This window comes from Anopheles arabiensis, chromosome 3 (assembly GCF_016920715.1).
Source record: "Anopheles arabiensis isolate DONGOLA chromosome 3, AaraD3, whole genome shotgun sequence".
NCBI classification, from domain to species: Eukaryota; Metazoa; Arthropoda; class Insecta; order Diptera; family Culicidae; genus Anopheles; species Anopheles arabiensis.
In genome coordinates this window covers 45,514,593-45,538,106 of record NC_053518.1, presented here as the reverse complement: position 1 = coordinate 45,538,106, position 23,514 = coordinate 45,514,593, and the positions used below count along the sequence as shown (strand labels likewise).

At 41.9% G+C, this 23,514-nt stretch overlaps 1 protein-coding gene across 3 annotated transcripts; it reads left to right on the top strand.

Annotated features, from left to right (window-relative positions):
• The first annotated feature begins 1,190 nt into the window (after positions 1-1,190).
• Positions 1,191-22,880, top strand: LOC120902669 (dual oxidase maturation factor 1). 3 transcript variants are annotated; one of them, XM_040311626.1, is made up of 10 exons: positions 1,191-1,299; positions 2,548-3,306; positions 16,507-16,711; positions 19,585-19,642; positions 20,699-21,053; positions 21,128-21,339; positions 21,438-21,517; positions 21,589-21,710; positions 21,783-22,013; positions 22,103-22,880. In XM_040311626.1, exons 3-10 carry the CDS (start codon positions 16,547-16,549, stop codon positions 22,143-22,145), a joined length of 1,266 nt encoding a protein of 421 aa, XP_040167560.1. In that variant the 5' UTR covers positions 1,191-1,299; positions 2,548-3,306; positions 16,507-16,546; the 3' UTR covers positions 22,146-22,880. The 3 variants fall into 3 exon arrangements, with proteins under 3 accessions (XP_040167560.1, XP_040167562.1, XP_040167561.1); XM_040311628.1 differs by having other exon boundaries at positions 1,250-1,299; positions 2,551-3,306; XM_040311627.1 differs by lacking the exon at positions 1,191-1,299 and adding an exon at positions 1,326-1,460.
• Positions 22,881-23,514: the final 634 nt, after the last annotated feature.

Sequence of the window (23,514 nt, the reverse complement as noted above, 5' to 3'; positions counted from 1 at the left end):
AAATTCAAATTGCTTTAACATTACGTGATAATCAACGCTTGTTTAAGGTACATTACCATTACAAATCGGTTTTCTGCAACTTTTCGTAATTAATTTGATATCTTTTCAAAAAATCATTTGATCTAATTTAGTATTTCTTTAACGTTGTGAAACATTTTAAAATAAATCAATTTTGATAAACTTTCACTGTCAAAATGCAAGCAAGCTATAAAGCACAACTCATCTCTTTAGCCACATTTCCGATTGCTCCAAACAAGCCATGCTATTCACACTCTCAGTTTCCGCCAGCAATTGCGTATCTCATCACATACCCTATAAGTCCAAAAACATACATAAACACCATTAAATACTCATGCACAACCACTTGCTCTCTCAACGCTAGATCACAACTACCATCTCCATTCGCTGAACCACCCCTCTGTCCCTTCCACCCACCCAAACATCATCGAAAGGGCCACAATACCAGCTTGTGACGTCAGTGAGCGAGCTCTTCGAACAGCAAAATACAGAGAAAGAGAGAAAAAAAACCTGCACCGCACATTCCGCACGCGCAAAGCTCAAAACACAGTAACCGGGCACGCGGAAAAGCTCTCCATGGGCGCCTCCATTCGTGCGATCGTACAGCGCCCACACTACCACCATCAACATGAGCGCGTTCGTGACCGATCGTGACCGAACACGGATGTAGCCGTCGCCGTCGTCATCGTGATCACCGGCAGTGTTGGCGGCGATCTTTGCACGTTCACTTATGAGGTAGTTCCGCAAAATTCCCAGGACGCACACCACGTACGGCGCAGCTGGCCCGACACCAGTCGCTTAGTGGTGGTTGTGAGGTGACGCTTATTGCCCGTTGCCACCGCCATCGACACTGGTCGAGCGACGCACTCGGCCGCCCTTTCTGCCCACAGACGGGTCGCCGTCACTAACACTAGCGTACCATGTACTGCGGACGTGATCTTTTTCCGCAAAAAAAGCACCACCAACAACGCTAACAACACACCGCTGCCGTTGGGATTGCCGTTACCGCGCCAGCGTTCGGTTACGTTGACGATCGCCACCAACCGCCCGGTGGCACCTTCCCAACAACAACAACAACGGATGAACGATCTACGCGTTACTGCCAGATGACGGTGCTTATGTGTGTGTGTTGCTTCGTTGTCGGTTGTTATTATAGGTGGTGGATCGGGCCGCTGAGCGTGAAGTAATATTCCGCACACAAAACATTTCGTCCGAGAGGGAGCATATTTCAGTTTGAACAGAACATTCGCTTGCGTCGGAAGCAACCTGTGTGTAGTTACGGTTAGTTTGCAGACGATTTTTGATGTTGTTTTGATTGTTTGGTTGATGAGATGTTTGATATATTGTTTTCTTAATTTCGAGTGTGTGGTGTAACAATAATGCTGTGATTTTAAATGATTGAATTGTGATAAAGTAGTAAAATTACTCGTCGGCTTTAATGTGTAATTTCTTTGTGATATTATTACCTCTCTTTGTGATATTATTTGCGTTACATCAACAAACTACTTTCAGTGCTCAAAAAAGTATTACATAAAATTTCGTTCATAAAACGAAATTGAAGTTCCCTTTTCACTGCACACCATTCCACTGACACACATATTTCCGCTCTGGTGCACCTCTTCCGGGCTAACATTACCACGCGGCGCATCGCGGCCACTGTAACGCGCCGTTGCTGCGATAGTTATCATCTCTGAGCGTTCACTTTCTTTTATCCGGTTTACCGGAGAATACGGCGGGGCAGGAGCATACACTCCAGCCGTCCCGATTCGTTAGCGATTAAATAATTTCACCAAACGATGTAACATTGCATGCCAAACAGGCAACAGCCAACCCGCGCCCAGTACCCAGTTGGTATCGCGAACCCGTTATATTACTCAACACTCGGTTCGGTTCGGACACAATTTGTCTGTTTTGGATTTTCTGGCCGCTTCCTTTCTCCGTTTTCCGTTAATGTAAAAATGAAAATAAAAACAGGCACACAACCCGGGGTACGGGCAAGCGTGGTGGAGCTTTGTCTATGTTTTGGTCCGTTCTGCAAACTCGAACGGTTGAAAGCGAAAACGCACATACGAGAAAGAAATGTATGCACTGGGGTTTGTGGTGTTGCAGTGCGAACGAAACCGAAACCGAAGAAACGTGTTCATAGAAAGTGAAAATAAACGCGAACCAAGTGGGATGGTGCAATGCTTAAGGAGAGCCATTTGTGGGCTGTGTTTGTACGTCGTAAATGGTGATGCTACTGGTGATGTTTTAGTTTAATATTTATGAGTATATAAATGTTGTAATGAAATTTTGAATGAAAATTTAAATTACTTATCGTGCTACATATTCGAAAAAAGGATAATAGAGCCCTCCGTATAACACTTTATCCTTTTTACTGTAATTAAACTACAAAGGAGGAGCTTGATAAGGTACTCTGTGTCGTTTGCACTTTGCATTTATTAGTGTACATACTACACCAACCACCATCCGCAACGAAAGTGAGTGAATATTTATAGTACTAAAGCATCTATACTTTTATTCCTTTAGTAGTATGCACGTACAAAAGTGTGAAATAGCTGTTAGGCGGTGAACGGGTGTGAGATAAGGCGAGAGATAAATTGAGCGCAGAGAGAGTGACCAGAGAAAGCGCTTCTCTAAGCACCAAACGCGCAGTGTGTTTGTGATTATGTAAACGTGATTCGATCACTGCAACCGCGATCTCAGGAGGCTGATTTGTGAGTGCCAAAGCCGTGTGTAGTGTACCGTTCGTGGTTGTACCCGTGTGTGTCTTCTCGAAAGGTGTCCGTTTGACGGTGGATGTGTTGTAGTTTCGCGTAGTGCATTTGCGCGCGCCGTTTCAGTGGCAGTATTATCATCTTCATCCATCGATCCTCTGCGGTGTGCACACACACAGTTCGGAGGAGTTCTGCTCTTTTCCATCCCAACACAAAACATACTCGACGGCACGGCTCTTTGCAATACGACAGGAGAAGAGTCTGCTAGTGCACGTGAGTGAACTGATTTTGTGACAGAATTCCTTCCAAGTGCGCCATATTATTTGCTCGACGACCTAGCCAAGCGGCATCAAACGGTCAATTATAGCAGAAGAGTACGCTCCCGGGAACGGATCTGCCGAACGGGACGAGCCACTGATGGTTGAATAATTCCACCGCGAAGACAACGACGTTCCACCACGATCACAGCAGACGGCACAACAGTCACGGTGTCAAGTTCCCCCGCAAAAGACGCAGCTTTTCTGCCGGCTGTAAAGCACACCGTGGAAACATCTCCAAACTGTAGCGTGTGGTGAGTAAATGTTCGCTTTTTTCGCCACTAACGCGCCATTGCTGGGGCGCTAGAGAGTCTGTAAGCCATTGTGTAGTTGCTTGTTCGTGCTGAAGTGTTGCTGTTTTGTTGGCTAGCGCACGTGCAGGGCGCCAGGGAATCACTGAAAGATGATGCACGCGATTATTTATCGAGGTGATCGTTATTTTTTTTTTTGGTCCTCTCCCGCTGAGAAGGATTGATATTAATTATGCGATCGAGGGCTCTGTTTATCTAACGAGCAATAAATGAACTTCAAAGGCATCGAAACGTCGCAACAAAAGCGTTCGACGATGGCGGCGCCGACGTCTGCGTGGGCTGTTGACGTAACCTCAACAGCGGTTTATGAGTGTTTTTCTTAATAGCTCGTCCAAAGTTGTCCTACATGCTTGTGGCGCGGTACGTTTGTTCGAGTTGCCCGATGTGCCGTGAACCGAAGAGCAAAAGCACAAGCAGTGCCAGCTTCCCTTTGGATGCCAGAATTATGTTACGAAAGTTTATGTATTGAGTGTGAAGTAATAGATTCCTAGCGTTCCTGTTAAACGCTCACAAAGGCACTCAGCGAAATAGTGCCCACATAGGCGCTTCCTCGTTGTTAGTAGTAGCAGCCCTTGGATTTAACAAAGCTTGAAAGCGTTCTTTTCTTACGTTTGCTACTCCATCACCGTTTCCACACTCGCTTACATACACGCACACACATATATACACGTGCGCTCACTTCACGGCGCCAGAGAGCTGCCGGAGGGAGTGGAGGAAGATGAGATGTGTAAAGCAGATTCGTTCACGCCACATTTACATCAGCTAAAGGTTGCGCCGTACTTCGAGCTTCCTGCCTGACCGGTAGCGCACGCTGCGCTCGCAATGCCAGCCGCCGGGCGAAGGTGGCGGCACTGAATCGCACGTACAGAGGCGTTAAGAAACTTTCCTGTGGTGAAACACGCTCGGATGCGGGTATTTCGATGCACGGAAATGGTGTATTCATCATCGCGCTGCAGTTACAGAGTGTAGTTGGCATGAAGTAGAAAATTATGAAACCAGGTAATTAAAATAGGGCGCATGTTAAGTTTTTAAAATTCGTGATGAACTTTGCACTCAGTTTTCCTGATAATTGATGCAGATAACACGTATCGTGACGTTTTGTTAAAAATGTTTTAAATATTAATTTACCATGTAGAGTCTAACACTAAATAGAGGTATTGAGCGATATTATTATTGAATCGATATTTGTATAGACAAAATGTTCAAAATAATATATATGACGATGGTGGTAGATGTATTTATGAAATAATAACAAGAAGAACTACAACTTTTTTGTAATGTTCTGCCGATTCAGGAAAAAAAAACTGGTCATTAATAATGTAAAATCCTTGAACTCAATTCTTTAGAACTTATTGCCACAAAATACAGACTGCCATGACCGTTATTCAATGCATTTCGTTTCGTAGTAGCTCACCGAGTCCATCATGGACCAGTGGCACACTTTAGGTCCTTTCCGCATCCAATTGTAAAGTTGTAAAGCCAGTAGCACCAGCCAACCTAACTTCGCCCATAAGCCGTGTTACCCTAAGTTCATGATTAATTTTTCTGACCCTGGCCAGCTGCAAGAGACGCTTTTGTTCGTACGTACGCTCGTTCGTTCTCTTCCCGTAGTGCAGTATTATTCAGCCCAGGGCTAAGCCGTTGGACAAACGGTCGAAGCGAAGATTGTTCGCGCTGGAGTGTTTCATTAAAATTTCAAATGAGACGTCTAGTGGTGGCTTAATAAGCACCACACCAGTGGCCAGTAACCAGGAGTTGCTGGAAAATGGTAATCAACCAACTACTACCACCAGTAGCGTGACGGTTGGTGTTGCGTCTCCATCTCCTGGGCTGTGATTGTCGGGGGGATTTAATTGAATTATGCCCATTCTCCCAAGCCCCTACTCAACCACATGTGAGGAAGACACGGTGAAGAAAAATTCTTCATCATTTCCACTGACGACGGTCTTACGAAGACGAGAGAAGTCAGTACAACTTTGTCAGTTATAAGGCGATTTGTTTTGCTTATAGCTGAATTTTAACTCAACAATCGGCATGGTAGGACGCTTTTGCGTGTGTGTGTGTGTGTTGGTTTGTTTGTTTGTGTCTTACACGCACTAGCACAATGCTAAGCTGCTGTTCAGTGACGTGTTTAACAATAGATGACAGGAACATTACCCATTCAGCGTATTGCCGGTTGTCGTTCATTCGTAACCACAAATCTTCGCAGCTCACCATCAAAGCCACAGTTTCGGACGGTGGCAAATGGTGGGAATCTTCTGCTTAAAAGACCCCGGCACACATTCAATGGCTTCGACTGCGCATTAGCACCATTTTTTGCGCACAAAAGCTCGACCGAAATCGGTTTACGGGGAGGGTTTTCGAGCCGCGTTCTTGCAGTGCTAGTCTGCATAGACGTTTCATCTTTTTGGATTTATGATCAGCCATTTAAATGCTAAAGGCTCAGCGTCCTTTGTGTAGTCAGTTTTAAATAGATTTTGTTGTTGTATTGTGCGGAAATATGTTGTCTTTTTTCTTTTCATTTTATGTAATTACACAAAATATTCTTCAAAAAAACCGTGTCCCATATCAGACATTTAGTTATGTATTACCATTTCAGATCATGAAAATCAAATGTTAGATTCATCTGGTGATGGCGACTACAATAAAGCTAAATCGTAGCCTATGGTAGGGTTCTCAGTAGTATCTTCTTGACCAAGGCTTCCACCGCCATCACCACCAACCATCCAGTGACCTTAGGTATTGGAATGCTCATTGAAAAATACGCAACCATTCGCTAACTTATATTCGCTAAGCTGCACTACGCCGCTCATCCTAATGTTCTAAGGGATAAGCACAAACGCAGCGCAATTTACAACCTTTTGATGCACATTCAAACAAATAAAAGATGGCAAAATCACTGTTCAAACACTAAACCGAAAAGAGTACAGCGGTGACTACTCATCATGTTCTCGGCACACTTTAGAGCAGCTCCGTACGGGCAGCTCATCAATAAAACATGAACCGTATATGCATCCACGAGTGAACCGTGCAATGGGGTTTCACCATAAGTGCCGGTCCCCCGGGGGAAGGAGGGCTTCATTCGATGTTGTTTTTTTTCGATTATAGTGCTGGCCAGTGTCATGAATACATATTTATGCAGATTCATGTCTTTAAACACCAATCAAATCGGAGTTCCTCCGCGAGCATCAAAACCTTCCCAAGCACAACACCTTTAGGCGTTCGTTGGCGTACCGTGACAAGGCGTAGAGTCGAGATTAATGCTCCTATAAATTGACATAAAGCTAATCTCGCATTAACCATGATACCGTACATCGATACATTCATGCTTTTCAGTATGTGTATGTGTATATATGTGGGTTTTTGTCCAATTAAGGATGATGATTTTGAACATTAATTGAGTTTCACTATTAACGCCATCTAAATGATATGATCACATCCACCATAAACATGATATTTAATTTAAATCGCGTTTCATTTTGGACACTTTAAATAAGCGTTCCCGAATAGGAAAATATTCCAATAATCATTAAAATCAGTTCAATAAACTACAAAGGTGAGAATCCTGTTACCAACCAAACCGAAGTAACTGTTTTCCTACCCGGTACGCATGGTACATTCAACTGCACGCGGCCATGAAGGTTAACTTGCCAAATTTACTGAACCACCGCGAATCGAAATCTGTCCGAAATGAAATTTGCGTGCCGAATGGCATACAAATTCTCCATTCAGTTGGCGCCAACTGTACCAACGTCATCAACCGGTAGTAACGGCGGGGAGGCATGTAATTGAGTCGGGTACATGCATGCGTAAAGGGGTAATCAAAATGCTGCATGAATGAAAACAACCAAGAGCAATACACTTTGCAAGGTTTTATGTGGTATGGCTTCCTCGTTGAGATAGAACATGAAATTGGAATCTAATTGGATCATTTATTGTACCGATTACGTGCCGTTACAGTTGACACCTCATTACGCGTTGGTTTGTGCGCAGTTAGCTTGCTACACCTTTATTCACAGATATCTTAAATTTTCCACCGATTGTCTTTATATGGTGCCTGACCATATTTGGTAGCAATTTTAAATAAGAAAGTTGTAAAATGCTACCCTGTGGCAAACTCATTTACTTTACTGCTTTGGATTGGTGCTGAGCGGCGCTCTCTGTTGACAGTATTTGGTTGTTATTACATTATCAATTTTCCGTGTTGGAATTTTACGGTAACAACATCATTGTGGACGTTGTGTTTCAATCTGAACTGTACTGTATCTTTTTTTCGATTAATTATCATACACTTGAAAATGTCATGCTAACAGTACTAAATACATTTACCAACCTTTCAACCTCCCTCCTCTTAATGGCCTACAATCGGTAGCTTTGCAGCAATAAAATCTGATACCTCATTATGGAGCACTATTTTGTCACCGAATGTAACTTTATTTATCACCATCAGCAGCAGCAGCAGCAAAACGGTTGTCGCTTCAAGAAGCGTTACCGTAAAATCGGTCACCCTAGATGCCATACCAGCGGCTCAACTCGTCTCAATCGAGACGCAGGACGGTAAAATGAAGGAGAGCATATTTGTAGTATGGTAAAAAAGCGGCCCTAATACTTGACGGTGAACGTTTCAGGACACGAATCATTTTCGTCAGAAGTGAGAAAAAATAACAAGCTGGCACAACGGGCACATAAATTAAATCGCTGTCACGATCGGTACGAAAAATAAGGATGATTGGTCACGATCGATGGATTGCGACAGTGCGAGACTTTACGACTCGGTTCGATGCGTCTTGAAGATCGTCTCAAAACGGCCAATGGTGACGATGCGGTGTGAAACGTTTTGGCTCGACGCGACTAGGAGCAGTTCTTCTAACCGCGATCCCGGCATTCCTACGCAGGGAAAGTTTGGTGTGAAGTAACCGATAAAAAGCGAGTGTGCATCGCCTGATTTTTTTCTCTCCCTCTCTCTAAATGTTAGTGCAACTGGGCTCCAAATCGAACGCATTGTGTAACTGCAGGTTTCACTCCTATCGCTTGAAACGCAAATGCTTGCCACAAACGTGGCGCCATCGATTGTCGTAGCTGCGAGATAAAGCTTACATCATACATTTTGGGACCAAATCTTGCCCACCAGCTTGGTTCGTTTGAACGGGGAAGGCAACCGAACCAGACTGCGGGACAAGGTAGCCCCGCAGGGCTAGAAAAATGAATCGATAATTAATTACTTTTGTTTGTTTTGCCTCCGATCGGTCGCAGAGCGAACAAATGGAGCCCTAATTTGAAGCGATCAGTCCACGGGGAGGCTGCCGAACCGCTCGAAAACACGATATATCATCACAAAACGATAATCGACCGGTTAAAACCTATGGAGAAGGGTAAGTCAAATTGTTGGTCCTTCTCAGCGGGACGTGCCGATGGGCGATTAACGTTGAAGAAATCAGACCCAAAGAAGACGAAGAAGCAGTAGATGAAGCTTAGCTTTTCGTGTCGTCTAGGTGCTCCGGAGGCTCAAGAATAAACGATGAATAAATAACCCACGGTGGGATGATTGTGCACAAGATCGCTTTGTAGAAACGGTTTTTTGTGGCAATTTTTCACCATTGAGCGTGGTTGGGTTGTGTGCCTCAAGACGTGCTGTATCTCAATCGATCTAACCGCAAATGAAATTATCAACTGTCAATGTTTCGCTCCAGAAAGACAGCCAAATTCGTTTTGATTGTGCTTTGAAACTTCTTCTACAGCAAGATACAGGCGTTGTGTGAGCAGGCAGACATCAACAGCTGTAGTTAGTTGTACTTAATCTTTGTTGTTTGAAAATCGTTTGAATCATTTGAAAATATTTGGTGTTTTAATCCTCAATATTTGGTAAAGCGCTTCATTCCAACTCACACTGCTCTTCGCCATTCAAATTGAAAGCATAAATCTACCAGACTCGAACACTTCCAACACAGCTCAACTTTTGCCGGAATTGATCCATAACTCATAACCTGACCGTGCCACCGTTTCCGTTGTCGTGTCTTTTTCTAGCAAACTAGAAGAAGCAGTGAAGGGGGTGCCCCCGCACTGCAAAAACCGTAAATTAAGCTCTATCCCGCTTTGAACTTCCTTCGGCAGGTACTGGGTGTATCATTGCAACGCTGCGAGCAGATATTTTCGCCATATTCCATTTAATCTTTTGCAATTCAATCAAACTCGGCCGATTGTCGTGCATGGGTAGTGTTTAAGCTTGAAGCCACGGTTATTTCAGCCAGCGCCACCGAAAGGAACCAGCACCGCCATGAAATGGATATGTGCGCCGACGACTGGGGATTGATTGGGCCACAACGTTCACCAATTTGCTAGCCAAATAATTTATACACTTCCCATTGAGAAATAACAGCCCGAACACTCCGAACAAGCTACTAGTGTGGACCATTGTGAAACCATTCTGTCACGGGGAAATCTCGGTCGTAAAGATTGCCGTTACGAATTGCGATCTGACATTTCCCGTCCATGGTCGTATGTTGCCTGTGTTCTGATTCCCGCCGAAGGACAGATGCTGTGTAGGGGGAGGTATATTTTCCTCCTTGGGAGGAAAAATGCTACTAGCACCAAGCATCTTGCACGTGTTAGCGCAGATATGTACTTTGGCAGGCGAATAATTATGGGATGTAATACCGTGAGGCGTGATGGCTATAGCTAACGCTCTCTCTCTGTCTGCGCACACAACCGGAATTAATAATTTCAATCACTGCTCGAATTCCATTGCCCCATTCAAACTCCGTTCGAATCATAAATCATAATCGATCCCCAAGAAAATAACCAACGTCCAGTGAACTGTCGATGCTCGAGAACCGCAACACTAGCTGCGCCCCTCGAACAGTGTTTGAAGGTTACGGCGAGTGTGTACGTCCGCTTGCCATTGAGAGGGACGTTTAACTTTTTGTTGTTAGGGTTTCCGATCGGTAAAGCTGACCAGCCGAGCCTGGTACGGTGGTACTGCGTATGCGGAAATATGACCAGCACGTTCTCCCGCTACGTGCCCGTTACATACCAAACAAGAACTACACGATCGCGAACGTTGAAGTGTTGTTGTCGCTGCGAGGCGTATCGTAAAATGAAGTTCTCGATGGTCCTCCAAGGTACACGCGTTAAACTGGTGTTGTTTATTCATGTACCGAACACAGGAACATACCAAAACAGTTACGTTGTTGTAATCAAAATTCTGACATAGGAATGATATTTGAAAAATCGTTGTGTCTCAATGCCGTGGCTTATACAAATAGCCTCTTCAAAGCAAGGCTGGTTCATATTCCCATTCAAACCAGGTTCTTCATATGTAGTAGTAATTTTCTTGTCCCGTATAACTAAACCCGCTAAATTGTACAAGCCAATCGATCTACCCTTTTAGAATTACATTTTACTTTGTACAAGTTGCTAAGTACGTTACAAACAGCAACATGCGCTCTTCACGTCCTACTACTCACGTGTAGGCGATAACTGTGGATGCTCGCTCTCAAATAGCGTCCATATATCATCTATCTTACACTCTTAAACTCCTCCAGATCTACGGTGGTAGGAAGTAATTAGCAAGACCAAGTAAACGAGCGCGCACATAACATGTATTTAATCAAACGACCTAATGTATGATGTACATCGCCACTCCGCTTAGGGTCAGTGTACATCGTAGTAGGTCCGAAGTAAACTTGAGGCATTGCGTACACCTGCGAAGGAAAATTTCAATTATAACCCTTCGTTTAGTGTTTCTAAAAGGTAGAAGTGTTGCCAGTGTTACCCTCCCGAGCAGTAGGGATTAGGTTCAGTGGCAATGGTAACCGTCCTACGCTTACTAATACACTTATCTCTCGTTCAAAGGCAGGGCCGGAGGCAGGGGTCCGCTAGAGCCACCGGTAGTACTGGTTGTGCACTTAGCGTTTTAAGTCACCTGCCCTTCGCAGGGCTTTTCCGTTCATCAGCTAGGGATAATTATGAACCTGTACTGAGTGGGTCGCACGCTGGTTGCTCCGGCTACGTTCAGCAGTATCATCGTGTCGAATCGATTTGTGATTTAATATTACGTGACTGTCCTTCGTTGATTGCTGTCGTTAAGCTGCTACTGCTACCGTAATGCAGCAAGCATAGATACTTGCAGTCAGAATGCATGTTTCTATGTGAGTGTATGCACGTTTGTGCAAGTGTGTTTATGTTTACTTCGCATTGATAATATGGATGACGATCGTGGCCCAGTCGAAGGCTAGCTGCTAGAGTTCAAGGTTTTGCACTTTAATGAATAATGTCACAGTTTGTTTTAGCGCTCAGACAGTGATAATTTGTTGATTGAAGTTGGTTTTTGTGAAACAATTGATTTCAGTCTGATCATGCAACAGAATTAAAACTATATGCTAATTAATTATTGTAATTTAAGATAACATTTCATCATAATTATTCCCTTTTTAACACGTGACAATCTTCATGTTTATCACCAAACCAAAATGATTTGAAACAAAAACAAAATTCACACGTCTAGATTCCTTTTGTAATTGGTTGGATGTTTCGCATGAAACGCGAAATTCCCAACCCTACTCAAGCTGTCGTGCGTTATTTCCTGCTATCACCTCAACACGGTTCCACCGGTATGTGGTTATCCTCGGCGAATGTCAACGGCGCCGGTAGTCACATTTTTTCTTGGCCATTCTCCCCCACCCAACTTGCGCAAGAGCCCCACTACGGATGCAATTTGTGTCCTTTCCGTCCGTAAAAGGAACCGATCGTCAAGCAAATGGTAAAACCGGACACCATTCGTACGCTGAATAGTGCGAGCCCCGTCACAGTCGCTGCAATGCTGTGACACATGGTGAGCTGTGTTTTTTTTGTACGCAAACGACTCAACAAAACAACCCAAATCCGTCTCTAGACAACGCACGTGTAAATATTCATAAATCCGTTTGACCGTACGCAGTGGTGACGCATACGCCACATCAGGGCCATCAGCATAGCGGACTTCAGATATTCAGTGGCTGCATCTGCGAAAGCAGAAACGTATCGATCGTTCGCAAGGGTCAATGGCAGTAGAGTTAATTTTATATGCCTTTACAGGTTACTGGCCACTTAATAGTGCACACTCAACTACTTCGAACTGACGAATCCTTATCCTTGAGTATGTATTTTACGAATTTGATGAACTTTGTGATATAGGAAGACAAAAACAAAGTATAAAAACTGATCTAGCATCCTCCATCAAATTCAAAACGTTGTGGGACGTCTGCTGAACGTTGTAAGCATAGCAAATTACCGGGCCAAACAAGCATCAAACTCCATCAAGAATAGTCGATCTTTCCAGCTCTTCGACCTTCGTTCTGCCGATAAGTTGCGGATGACCTTGATAATGTTTTTTTCTATGGTACCATCACGATATTTAAAACTGACGTATCAGTGAATAGGCAACATGTCAAGAAGCTGCGAATCATCTTGATGCGCTTATAGGCGATGGATCAGGTAGCTTAGTGTATGGCCATTGACTCAGCATAATCTGTAGACAGCGGACCTTATAATTACTTGCTTATTTTGTTATGCTTTACATGTCTTTCAAATAAAAAATCGAATGAAGTATCATGGAACCATCGATTTTGCGTTGGTTATATTTATTAGCATAGATGAATAAAAATCATAATTTATGTAAAATTGTTATATGTATCAAGCAATTTAAATTGAATTTTTAATAAAAAGTTAACTTAAAAGTATTCATTTTATAGTTCATGAAAACAATCAGCGATCGACGTAAAGCTGAAAGTATATCTGAAATACAGATTTATCTCCCCATTACTTGCAAATATCATACAAAAAAACATAATTTACAATACGTACATTTTACTTAATAAAATTGTTTATAAGAGTCAAGAGTCGTTCACGAGTCTATTCAAATGTCATAGACAAAAAGGACAACCTACTAACATGGCTGCCATGTTTTAAATTATTTTATTGGACAAGCACTCCATACCCAGAACTGACTATCCTATAGTCACCAATAAGTCACAGTCAATAGTCAAGCTCATAAGTTACTTAGATAGGCCTTGGTAAAGTACGACTATATTTAAAAAATCACATTTCTGTTTTTATTGAACAATCTATGCGTATCCAAGTTTGCCGAACTTTATTTAGACCAAATTATTAACATTTAAGCGATATTATTCCGTAAGTTTATTAGTACCCAAAGCAGGATTCCGATGAAAATGGAACCACGTGCGTCACTGTAGAGACTCACATATCTACGCACATACTGTACTGGACTTAATATTACTCAAACAGAATGCACAATAAATCCTCGAGATTACTCACCAACGGAAATGACACGGTTCATTTATTTCCAAGTGTGTAATCATACAACCGAACGATCGACTCTTACCTCAAAATAGCTTCACACCTTCTACAGTTTTGTTAACTCTACGCATTTATAAACATTTCCTGTGCGGTGGGAATGAATTAGGTTTCCTTTTTGCAATGCAAGCGCTGTAGCAATCACTGCTAGAAGATTGCTACTTACAACTTGACCCGTCTAATGCCAGTCTCTTATTGCTCACTTTTGTTAAACCGTACTCCATCTACTGCACCCCACTAAACCATATCAAAACTTTTCAAACAGTTGCACATCAGCAGATGGTCTCATCAGAAATCTCATTTTCTTCGCGACGTCTAACGCTCCAACGCTAAAGATCAAGTCATTGATCCAGCAAATGTCTTCCCAAGCTGCTGCACATGTAGCTTCGAACGGCGAGGGATCGGACGTTTTGCCGCAACTGTTGTAACGTAACCTTTAGCCGAAAGTTCAATACGATCCAATGAATTGGGTTGGAAAAGTTATGTCCATCTATTTCGTTGTTATATTTTGTAAGGGCCACTGTACAAGCCATGTGAGGGAATGTGATTAATAGCGTCGTAACAAATGATATTCATTGTTTTATGAGATTATAAAGCGCTGGCCTCTTTTTTGCTGTTGCGATGTCTTTTTTGTTCAACGTAACGATGGTTTGTTTAAGAAAAAGTATGGATAATGTTTAAAGAAACATACCTAAAACTGATTCTTAAATATACAACTATAATGGAAATTTACCAGAAAAAAATAATTTATATACTTGACCGTAACATCAACGGCATAAATATTGCCGGTAGCCGTTCGAAATTGAATCAACCATAGTCAAATAACTATCAATCAGTGCAGCGCTTGGCAGCAATGATGAAAAAGTCATTTTGGCAAACGAAGATCAATGAGGAGTTTTTCCTTGAGATTGAAACAAAAATGCAATGCTATTGCAGATGGATTGCATTTATTTCAAACGTTCACTATAGGAGAAAAATTATATGATTGAGATGATTTGGAACCGTTTCAAACTTGTTGGCCAATCGTAAACGATATAACAAGCCAACGTTATTGCTGCCTGTTATACAATTCATTATGTCGTTAAGTGTTTAGCAATGAGCTAAACGAAATTTTCACTTGATATTTTTGTGATGATAACCATTAAACGTGTTAAAAATATGTGTTCATAGTTAAAATCTAAATGAAATATCTAGAGTTGTGTTTAATTTATTGTGTATAATAAATTGTTTTTATAATTTATGATGAACTAAAAGCGTAGAATGACTTGAATATTTCTAATAATTTAATGATCATTACTAGTATTCTGTTATTTTTTCAGTTTACTTTATTTCTTTTACCTCTTAGTAGATCATAAATTATCACCATTGTACAACGAAGCAGTATTTAGAACAGCGAGATACAATCCCTCTCAAGTTTGCAAACAATACGAGCAAAATATGTACAACTCTCCATTCAAGCTCCCTAAAGCTAGCCTAAAAATGATATTGCAATAGCCGACAACCATGTAAGATATAAGCTCGAGAATCCAGTTACTATCACACCATAATATACACATGCACACAACAACAACAACATCCTAACTTCTTGGCGGAAATCAGTGGCCCTGTTTGGTTACGGAATAGTTTTGCAAGCTATACACACACACAATTACCAATTACCCCACCGGCAACATATGCGTCACCGACATTGTGCACGGGCACACATGTGGCTGGTGCAAGTAAACGTTGCAATTGTAACGGATTCAATTGTGCACAATTTGGCCATAGCTGTATAGTGAGGTGCATTTTCGAATGCGAGCTCACTTCGTTTTGAATGCTGCAGTTCTATGTATTCATGGTGGTACATTAAAGGAGGGAGGAAGGAGGTGTATAGTAGTACATAACTTAGCAGTGCTTTTAGTAAATGTTTAAAAAAGAATATTGTTTAAAAATTCAAATATTTCACTTTGTGACGTAGCTTCTTGTACTCTACGCACATCTTTCAACAGAATAATGCATGATCGCTGATCGTTTAATATATATTTCACTCGCATACAAACCAGCACTCCCCGCATTATTAACAGTTACGTGGGTGGTTGCTGTAGATTGTGGGCATGAGTAATGATATTTTGAAATTCCGCATAAAAAAACGACACAGCCCGTTTTACCTCCGCAAGTGCTGAGAGACGTTAGATGAGATAAGTGAGCATCTGATAAATGAGATACATGTCATCACTATATGTAATGCTTCTTCTTGGTTTCTATCGCTTCTTTGCGTTGGTTCGATGATGTTGCTTCTAATTTGAAGTAGTTTTTTTTTGCTCGTCGTAAATGAGAAAATTCTTATATTAATACTTTTTTTAAATTATTTCTTACTTTCCATTACGTACAATTACTGTGCACTAGTAATCCATTTTAACTCGAGAAAGTACGATCACGTCCATGATATGTCGTCTCTTCCCCGAACAAGGAAACTCAACCAAAAGTCCAATTATTTAAAACGACTAATTATATTTGCCTCCTGTTTAACTGTCCTCACCTGCTGCCAACATGGGCTGAACACTTTTATCTACACCGTTTTCTACAGGTGCAAATCGCTAAGAGTTCCCCAAGCTGTGTTAGTGTTCTTCCGGGGTATTGTTTCTTTGCAATGGGTGTCATAATGTATGGTACCATCGCTATACCCTAAACCCGTTATCTAATACACCGACTCGTGGTGCAATTTTGCCTTTGCCTCTCAAATGCCTTCATCCGTGTTTCGTTTTTGCATATTTTTCAGTAACATTCTCTCTTTTCCCTCTTCTCGTTCCGCAGGTCTCCACAGACGTTATTCAAAATAGGAACCCTTTAAACAATGAAGGGCTGGTTTGACGCGTTCCGCGATGACGGAGCGCCAACGCTTTACTCGTTCTCTAATCGTACCCCCGTCACGGGCGATGTCTCCATCGTGGCGGTTTGTGTGATGTTCGCCACCGTGTATTTGGCGTTTCTGGTCATTTTCCCGGGTGTAAGGAAGCAGGTATGTAGGTGGAGATGCTGTAACGCACATATCAAATCGATGTGTTGAAATGTTTGCTAAACACTGTAAACTTAAAGCTAGCAGTTAAAAAGCTTAATTTTTCATGTAAAATTCTTAAAATGGGAGGAAAATTTTATAAGAAATATTATGGGCGAAAATTATCCGTTGCATCATCATGCTAGATCTACTAAATTGCCAATATTTTCTTCTTATCTATTCTACTAATAACTCTTTATGAATACTTGGAGTTAAATATTGGGTGCTCTCTTGTTTGCAGCGTCTTCAAAAAACCATAAATTTAACCAAGGATTGATTGTACCAGATGAAGGCACAGAAGTGACTGTATTTTTCTAAATGATCCTTTCATTTCTTACTAATTTTCAAACATATTTCTTTGGTCAATATGCATTTAAATGGTTTTCCGAATCAATTTAAAATGTTAACAAAATGTTTTATTGCTTGCAAGATGTTTTAACAGCTCCAAATGTTGTATTTGCATCACAATAATTTACCGGTTATTCTACATAAAGCTTCTAATACGTCTCAAGCGGGATCGAGTTTGACAGTTCTAGGTGATATGTTGAAAATCATGTTTATGCACTGAATCTTTACAAAGTTTTTTAAGTCAAATTCGAATGTAACCATTGTTACAGGGTTTTCCAAGTCACTTTCTAATGTGCACATAATTATTCACCGCATCGAAGATGTTTTTCAACCGCTGTGAAATGGGTTATTTGCTTCAAAATGAAATTTCAGTTTTAAAACATGATTTTCAACACATTAAAAAGAACTGTCAAGCTCAATCCAGCTTGAGTCTTGTTGAAAATCATGCTGAAAAAATTAAAAATTATTACGATGGAAATGAAACATCAGATTGATGTGGATTGTTATTCACCGCGTGCAAGATGTTAATCCACATCAATCTGATATTTCATTTCAATAATCTTCTTCTTTGGCACAACAACCGCTGCCGGTCAAAGCCTGACTGTACCCACTAGTGAAGTGAGCTTGGCTTTCAGTGACTTATTGTTACCATAGCAGGATAGTCAGTCCTACGTAAGGGGGCACGATCTACTAGGGACTCGAACCCATGATGGGCATGTTGTTAAGTCGTAAGAGTTAACGACTGTATAACCACCGGCTCCATTTCTATTTCAATAATAATAGTTTGGAAGTTCTTTGTTATGTGTTGAAAACCATGTGTTAAAACTGAAATTTCATTTTGAAGTAAATAAACCATTTGACTGCTGTTGAAAAACTTGCTGTCTTCGATGCGGTGAATAATTGTGTGCACATTAGAAAGTGACTTGCAAAACCCTGTAATGATGTACTTATTCGAAATTGACTTGGAAACCCCTGTAAATTGCTCAGTACATTACAATACGTTCTTTATTTTTGGCTTGCGAGATGAAAGACGTTTTAATTTTTACCAGAAGGGTTTCTATTATTCAATTTCTATTGCTCGTTCCATACACAACTGTCGAATCTTTTAAACTTGTATTCATATACTATACAACTGTGATACAACCAGAAACTCAATATTGTTAATTCGTCATACGCAACATTCATTGCATTGAGGTTCAAATTTGAAAAGGTGAAATAAAATAAAATAACATCAAATTTTTTAATCACTCATACATGAAATATTCTTGTGGGCAGCCGATTCCTGATCTCTTCAAACAACTGCACACACTACATTACACCGTACGCTGAACCATTTCAAGCAGAGTGTTTTATCGTGGATCAATATTTGGCGTCGTAAAAAGTCCCATGCCAAAGGTAAACAATTCGATCGTCAACTACAAGCTATTGCACGATCGCCTCAACCTTGCCAGGTTTTTGCACGCTACTTTTCCGCCCGTAGCGTACCGTCGCGCAAGTGCAAACTAACGCAATGCTCGATATTATTGTACCAACGTTTGTTAGACTGCACCAGCCAAACAGCCCACACCGCTTCACGGTGGTCCGCAAAGGGTGCCCGTTTTTGGAAGATATTTTAATAGGTTTAATGAGATGCGGCATAAATTCATGTCGAGAAATTATTATTACCGTGTGCCGTGTTGGCCATGTTGCACGTTGCGCTCACGACTGTTCCTGCCAGTTCATTTAGGATTACAAGGGGTAACCGATCGATCTCGTCCCGGTTGCAGCAAACCAACCATCCATCCAGGGCATGCGGTAAGCGCGTGAATTTCGGCACGTTATGATCAAACCTCCCACAGCTTGGTCCCACAAACTACCGCGATTGGTCACGCACTGACCGGCAGAGCCGATCACGTCGCTCAATTCGTCTCCACCGGTCAGTGATTTGCACCCGGCGCGATTCGGTGTTTGATTGATGGCCAATAAATTGATGTTTGCAAACATTTGTTAACATAGAAAGCTGAAAAGCATTCCTCCGTGGGTTTGTGTTTTACAGATTTTCTTTCCCTTTTTTTGGTCTACGATCTCTCTCTCTCTCTCTCTCTCTCTCTCTCTCTCACTCTCGCTGTCTCTGTTTTCGCCCGGTTTGGGCGGAATTTTAAATGGGCGCAAACAGTAGCAGAGGCAGGTTAAATGCTGCTTACTAGGGTTGCGCTAAATTGATCGCTTTGGTTGATTTATTGCACGATTAGAAGCTGCAATCGAGAAACATACGGGTTAAGTGATTTATTTGTACCGACTGTGTATGGTTATATCGAGGCGTGTGTGGGCAAGAGATTTATAATTTGTACCTTACACAAATGCACCTAACGCATTCAATTAATAACATCGGTGCAAGCATACTCTTTTAATTGATATATCCTTGGGTGATTATGGCTTAGAGACAAATGTATTTAATTCGTGGTGTTATTATTTACGTTTTCTGTTTTATTTTTTTTTTCTTTCTACAGAAATTTACAACTTTCACTACCGTTACCTTAAGTCTGTTTGTTGGACTAGTCATATTAGGTAAGCAAAAAATAGTGTAAATAGTGTATATGTAAACTAATGTTGTAGGATCAGTTGTTTTAGGAAACAAAAACTTGATATTGATATTTAGTCTCTAAAGTCGGTCGTTTGTCATGGTTCAACAATTCTGTCTAAATATTTTAGGACTATATTTTACCACAAAAATGCGGATGGTAGTGCTAAATTCAAGCTTATCAGCCATATCCTGTGTGCTGTACAGCCTTTATACCATTTCCCTCCTAGCTGCTAATACTCTCACGCAGGCAGACTCCGCTCATTGATTAGTATTTCATTGAAACCGTTGTTGCGAACAGCACAATGAAACATCATGTTCGGGTTGCAACTTTGTCTTGCTCTAGCCATGGTTAAGCATCAAGCATAAAACGATCGTCACTTCTTCCTTCATGGTGAGCTAGGCGGCTTCCCTCGGTGATCAACATTTGCCACAATGATCAAAGATACCATCGCTTACAATGCTTAAATCTCATTTCCACAGCAACTTTATTCTATGCCCGGATGTGCGCCTTTTCGCTGGTCCGTGTTACTTGCTCTTAAGCTGTGTCGGGATTTGAAGTATTTTTTGTCGACTTAAATGAGTCGCCAGTTTTTGTGCGTATTACTTTTTGCTCCCCCCAAAAACCAGCACTCCAAAAGTTGTTGCCGTTGTTAATGAGCTAAAATAAAATCACATCGAGCGGGTAGAAGAGGAAACGGTTGAATGGGATTCGCAAAAACAACCCACAACAAGAAGAAAAACATTTCGCAAAAGCGACTCATCAGCAGCTTAAACAGCTTATAGCTTCTTCCACACATAGCAGCAGTAGTAGGAGTTAGGTTTCGACCGGACCGGAACAATCAGCTTACAATCGCTACCGCAGAATGTGACCATTTCCGCACCAAGGTCACGCGGGCCCCGGGCACTAAAACACTAAACGAAACTAACCAAGATCTTAACTTCTCGGCTCTCCTTCCTTGTGCGTTTGTTTGTTTGTTTGTTGCCGTTTCGACTGCTGTGCATCTCGTGACCCCGACGACTTCCAACATCCAACCGCGCAGTAAGTCGCCTTGGCTCCGGCTGGCATGTGGCCCAATCGACGATCGTTGCACCGTACCGTGCGTTCTCGCGGGAGAAGCTGCCCGCCCGCATCGGTGCGCACATCGGGCTGATGCACATCAACATCACCCTGACGGCGCTACCGCTCGGCAACTGGACACCGCCGGACATTGATTTCAACGAGCGATTCAGCTGGAATCAGGCGAACGATATGGGCAACTCCTACCGCGATGCACTGCAGCGCGGACTACCCTACCCGATACTGACGGTGGCAGAGTACTTCAGCCTCGGCCAGGAAGGGTTCGCCTGGGGCGGCCAGTACCGGGCTGCCGGTTACTATGCCAGCATTCTGCTATGGTACTGTATTGTGCGCGATGCGCGAAACATTCAATTCGGTGTGACATTCAATTTGTACTGCTTCCACTTTCTAGGGCATCGTTTGCCGCGTGGCTCCTGATGAATCTGCTGCTGGTCGCGGTACCTCGCTACGGTGCCTACACGATGACCCTGACCGGTGCACTGCTGATAGGGGCCAGCATCGGCTACAGCTCCATGCTTCCGAAGCGTCCGCTGACGATCGTTATCGAAGGAGCACGAATCGATTTCCATCTCGGCTGGTGCTTCTATCTCGTACTCATCGCTGGTAAGTTCTACCCTTTTTCAACGCATGCTTGACCGACCCTGGCTAGCTCCGTTTCATCAGACTTATGTATGTGTTTGTTTCGTTTTCTTATTTTCCAGGAGTGTTATGCTTCGCGATCGGATTAGTCATTTCTATCATTGATCTTGTGTGGCCTCATCGCTTTTCCACCATATTGGAGGTAAGGCAAAACGATGTTTACTTTTAAAGAATGTTTCTCACACACCCAACTCTCTTTGCGTACATGTTAAGGTATACTATGACACGCCATATGATCGGCACGTGATTCTGGAGGAGTCTCATGACGTTAGATATCGTAAACGCAACAGCAAGGGCCTTGAAGAGCCTCCCGGTCTGGGATCTCGCATCCTGAGGTAACTAACTGTTCGAGTAAATTTTGCTATTCAAAATGAATTGAACGGAAATTTCATTTCCCTTGCATGTAGACGTCTATCCTCAAAGACTCGTGATCAACACACGGATAAGATGGGCATTGAAAACCGTGGATTCCAGCACGATGTTCCCAAGTCTCCGTGGCGTTATCCGTTCCGGCGGGCTCAGCAAACGCCTCCTCAAGGTATCCAGCGTACGATTTCGCAGGACTCCACATCCAGCATTGCATCTGCTGCTGCCATGTCTCAATCGCTCCACAAAGTGGCCCTCTCGCGAATGCTACCGTAAGAACACACACACACACATATTAACCGCATTTGAAACGATCTTTATCACTCATTTCACTCGTGTTTCGTTTCTAACCACTTTCTAGGAAACCTCCGCTAGAACGCACGCGAGAAATTTCCAACTGGTAGAGCCCAGAAGGTACGCCATCTAGTGTCTTGGATAGTGATCGCATAGAGCGAGACGATAGAGCAGAGTACCGTCTTTATGCGTGATGATCTTTTGTGATATTTATAAGAGTGTACACAAACCTCCCACATGGTCAATGATGACACTGATGTATTTTATCGACGCACTTTTAACAAACAAACACCCCCTTCATCTGTAACTCTGTGCCCTACCAACGTCCGTTCATCTGTGGCGTGAATAATTAAGAAAATTGGCAAATGCTTAGTGAACGGGGATCGTATTCTGGATGGAGTTTGACACATAAGTTTTATTCTTAGTCGTGAAAGTTTTAATGTAGAAGAGGAGACGGTTGATACGGAGCCGCCTAAACCCGACTTGATTCATTCATTTGTAAGGATGCCTCGTGTTTTCTAGATTTTGCTACTCGCGATGTGATTGAGACAGATAAAACGCAAAGCAGAAATTATCCGAAACCGAACCGAGGGCTGATCAATTTTAAGTTATTTATTGTTCCTCTACCAGTGTTAGCGATGTAGCAGTTTCAGTAATGCGTAGCACAAAGCGAAACGAAAGCGCTTATAGCGCGGATCTATGTTAATCATTGCATTGTAAGACCGTATGGTTTGTTAGTAACGTAAGGAAGATTGTAAACTATTTCTTGACGATAAATCTGCGACAGAAAAAATCAGCGCAAATGGACGAAATGGAATAAAAGTCAGATTTGAACTACAGGTTTCTGAAGTGTCTATGCGTTTTTTTACATGGAGATTGGTTTCAGCTATTTTTTCGGTTGTCTTGTTTATTATGCTTTTCGGAAGGTAAAATGTACACCAAAAGGAAGTACTTTCGCAAATTGTTATAATCCACAGATTATAAGCCTGAAGTCATTTGAAAGTAAATTTCAATAATTTTAATTTAAGTCATTTTAAGTAAAGAAACAATTGAGAAATTATCTGAATAATAAAAGCCCTATCTGTAGAGGATTAATTTAAAAGCTATTCTGGGGTATCCGGCCACTTGATGTTGTAAAAATATCTTGGTAAAAAATAAATACAATAACTTGGTGAGAATAATGAAATATAGTCAGTCCTATTGTATAGTACCGCAGTATCAAACTCATTTCACCAGAGGGCCGCAAGTACTCATTTTCAGATATTTGCGGGCCGCAAAGTAGAGAATAAATATATACCCCAATATTTATATTAAATACTGCTTCAGATCAGCATTTTTAAACAATATGACTTTTTCACTCCGCACTATAAATCTGGAAACGTTTGTTATTTACAAATTTGCGATGTATTTTTTTCTATTTACACTTTTTTCTGTTAGACAATGATTAACGTATTACCAAAGCAACAAACAATTTATACT

What these genes read in the sequence shown, in the direction of transcription:
- LOC120902669 (XM_040311626.1), top strand. Translation starts at nt 16,547, where the DNA reads ATGAAGGGCTGGTTTGACGCGTTCCGCGATGACGGAGCGCCAACGCTT. An exon ending in TGTTGGACTAGTCATATTAG is followed by an intron (nt 19,643 to 20,698) that starts GTAAGCAAAAAA and finishes CCAACCGCGCAG; the next exon opens with TAAGTCGCCTTGGCTCCGGC. An exon ending in CTATCTCGTACTCATCGCTG is followed by an intron (nt 21,340 to 21,437) that starts GTAAGTTCTACC and finishes CTTATTTTCCAG; the next exon opens with GAGTGTTATGCTTCGCGATC.